This window comes from Blennius ocellaris, assembly GCF_963422515.1.
Source record: "Blennius ocellaris genome assembly, chromosome: 12".
In the NCBI taxonomy this organism is placed as follows: domain Eukaryota; kingdom Metazoa; phylum Chordata; class Actinopteri; order Blenniiformes; family Blenniidae; genus Blennius; species Blennius ocellaris.
The window spans coordinates 28,627,105-28,630,226 of NC_137661.1; the positions used below are offsets into that span (position 1 = coordinate 28,627,105).

The 3,122-nt window shown below is 50.1% G+C and overlaps 1 protein-coding gene across 1 annotated transcript in view; it reads right to left on the reverse strand.

Annotated features, from left to right (window-relative positions):
* Positions 1 to 1,691, reverse strand: part of nhsa (Nance-Horan syndrome a (congenital cataracts and dental anomalies)) — a 60,513-nt gene extending 58,822 nt beyond the window's left edge. The window contains 1 exon segment of the mRNA XM_080506858.1: positions 1,263 to 1,691. Coding sequence (XP_080362984.1) covers positions 1,263 to 1,545 — 283 coding nt within the window. The 5' untranslated portion in view covers positions 1,546 to 1,691.
* Positions 1,692 to 3,122: the final 1,431 nt, after the last annotated feature.

Below are 3,122 nucleotides of genomic sequence, written 5' to 3' on the forward strand. Positions count from 1 at the left end.
AGTTGGGCAGTAGTTGTCAGAAGTTGGTCAGTAGTTGGACAGTAGTTGGTCAGTAGTTGGTCAGTAGTTTGTCAGTAGTTGTCAGTAGTTGGACAGTAGTTGGGACAGTAGTTTGTTAGTAGTTGGGCAGTAGTTGGTCAGTAGTTGGTCAGTAGTTTGTTAGTAGTTGGTCAGTAGTTGGACAGTAGTTGGACAGTAGTTTGTTAGTAGTTGGACAGTAGTTTGTTAGTAGTTGGGCAGTAGTTGGGCAGTAGTTGGGCAGTAGTTGTCAGAAGTTGGTCAGTAGTTGGACAGTAGTTGGTCAGTAGTTGTCAGTAGTTGTCCAGTAGTTGGTCAGTAGTTGGTCAGTAGTTGTACAGTAGTTGTCAGTAGTTGGACAGTAGTTGGACAGTAGTTGGTCAGTAGTTTGTCAGTAGTTGTCAGTAGTTGGTCAGTAGTTGTACAGTAGTTGGACAGTAGTTGTACAGTAGTTGTCAGTAGTTGTCAGTAGTTGGACAGTAGTTGGTCAGTAGTTGTCAGTAGTTGTCCAGTAGTGGTCAGTAGTTGGTCAGTAGTTGTACAGTAGTTGTCAGTAGTTGGACAGTAGTTGGACAGTAGTTGGTCAGTAGTTTGTCAGTAGTTGTCAGTAGTTGGTCAGTAGTTGTACAGTAGTTGGACAGTAGTTGTACAGTAGTTGTCAGTAGTTGGTCAGTAGTTGTCAGTAGTTGGTCAGTAGTTGTACAGTAGTTGGACAGTAGTTGTACAGTAGTTGTCAGTAGTTGTCAGTAGTTGGTCAGTAGTTGTCAGTAGTTGGTCAGCAGTTGTACAGTAGTTGTACAGTAGTTGTACAGTAGTTTGTCAGTAGTTGGTCAGTAGTTGTACAGTAAGTTTGTCAGTAGTTGGTCAGTAGTTGGTCAGTAGTTGGACAGTAGTTGGTCAGTAGTTGGTCAGTAGTTGGTCAGTAGTTGTACAGTAGTTGGTCAGTAGTTGGTCAGTAGTTGGTCAGTAGTTGTACAGTAGTTGGTCAGTAGTTGGTCAGTAGTTGTCAGTAGTTGGACAGTAGTTGGACAGTAGTTGGACAGTAGTTGTCAGTAGTTGGACAGTAGTTGGTCAGTAGTTTGTCAGTAGTTGTCAGTAGTTGGACAGTAGTTGGTCAGTAGTTGGTCAGTAGTTGGGGATCTGGACAGTGAGGTCCGGGGCTCAGCGGCCGGCCGGACCCCCCGGGGGGGGGGGGGGGGGGGGGTTCTCGGGGGGGGGGGGGGTCGGGGGTCTCAGGTACTCACGCACGGCCTCCTGCTTGGGGTCCAGGTCGGAGCAGGTCTCCTGCAGGACGCCGATGCGGCCCTGCAGCGCCCGGAGCCGGAGGCTGCTGGCGGCCAGGTCGACCTCCAGCTCCTGGAACACCGAGGAGGCGTGCTGGGCCAGGGCCGACAGCTGGCGCAGGGTCCGGGTCAGGGCCAGGCTGCTGACGGAGGCCAGGTCCTCGCAGGGCGGCCCCTGCTCCTCGGCGGGGCCGCGGGACCTGCACAGCAGCCGCGGCTCCACCACTCGCTTGGCGAACGGCATGTCGGGTCGGGCCGGCGGGGGTTCCGGGGGGGGGGAGTGAGCCGAGGGCTCGGCCCCGGGTCCGGGTCCGGGTCCGGTGTTCGGGGGCTCAGCTGCTGCCGGGGCCCCCCATCCCTTCACGTGTCGGCGGGTCGCTGCTCTGCTGCCTGGCGGAGCTCCGGAGCTCCGCGGCCGCTGCTCTGCTCCTCACACTCCAGACCCGCTGGACAGAAAGAGGTGGTTTTTAAAAACCAGGCGGCGCGAAGACCCGGACTGGATCCGGATCGGGACTCGCTCGTCCCAGACCAGGAGGCTGGAGGCGCTTCTCTCTTTCAACTCGTTTAAACGTGACAAACATCTGGTCTGCACCACTTACATTCATTCCGACACTGGGAATCTTTTCAGAAACATGAATGTAACTGGAGAAAAGCAAAATGCTTCTGAATACAATAAAATAAACAAAGCAAAACAACGCAGACTGAACCAGGAACACGTGACCCGCCTCCGATCACAACAGATCAGAAACCAGGTTTTATTATTCAATATAAATGACATATATACATCCATACATTACACAAATAAAAGTAACTGCTCATTGGTTGGAAATGACTTTTCTTGGACGATAGAATAATAATATAATGTGTTGATTGTTTTATGACTCGTCTTTATAAATAATCAAAACAAAGTGACTCATTTGACCTGCAGAAGTTCAAATGTCACGACATAATGTTATATATTATGACAACATCTGTTTGTTATTTTATTATCTCTTTCATATATTTATAGTTTCATAATTTCACACACACACACACACACACACACACACACACACACACACACACACACACACACACACACACACACACACACACACACACGTATATATATATTTATATATATATAAATATATATATATAAATATGTTCCTCCACTGTGTTCCTCCACCCCGTGTTCCTCCACCTTGTGAGATGAGAACAAACCAGTTCTCCGTCACTGGAGAGCTGCTGGACCAGACCAGGACCAGACCAGGACCAGGACCAGGACCAGACCAGGACCAGGACCAGACCAGCTGGTGAGAACCACACGTCGGTCCCTGGTGTTAATAATCAGACTAAACCTGATCAGAGTCAGAACGACTCTTTGGTTCCAAACACACACTTTTCTGCAGGTTCAGTAAACTTGTTGAAGTCGTGACGTTAAATATTAAATATTAAATATTAAATATTGACTGAAGGTTTTTCTCAGAAGCTTCAGGATCAGTTTGTTTGAACAAAACACAAACAGTCATTGAGGTTTTCCTCTGCAGGACTTCAGTTCAGCTTCATCAACAGTCTTCAACTCCCAAGCTCCAGACCTCCACCCGTCCAGGTCCGAACTCCACCCGTCCAGGTCAGACCTCCACCCGTCCAGGTCCGACCTCCACCCGTCCAGGTCAGACCTCCACCCGTCCAGGTCCGACCTCCACCCGTCCAGGTCAGACCTCCGCCAGTCCGTCCAGGTCAGACCTCCACCCGTCCAGGTCAGACCTCCACCAGTCCAGGACAGACCTCCACCCGTCCAGGTCAGACCTCCACCAGTCCAGGTCAGACCTCCGCCAG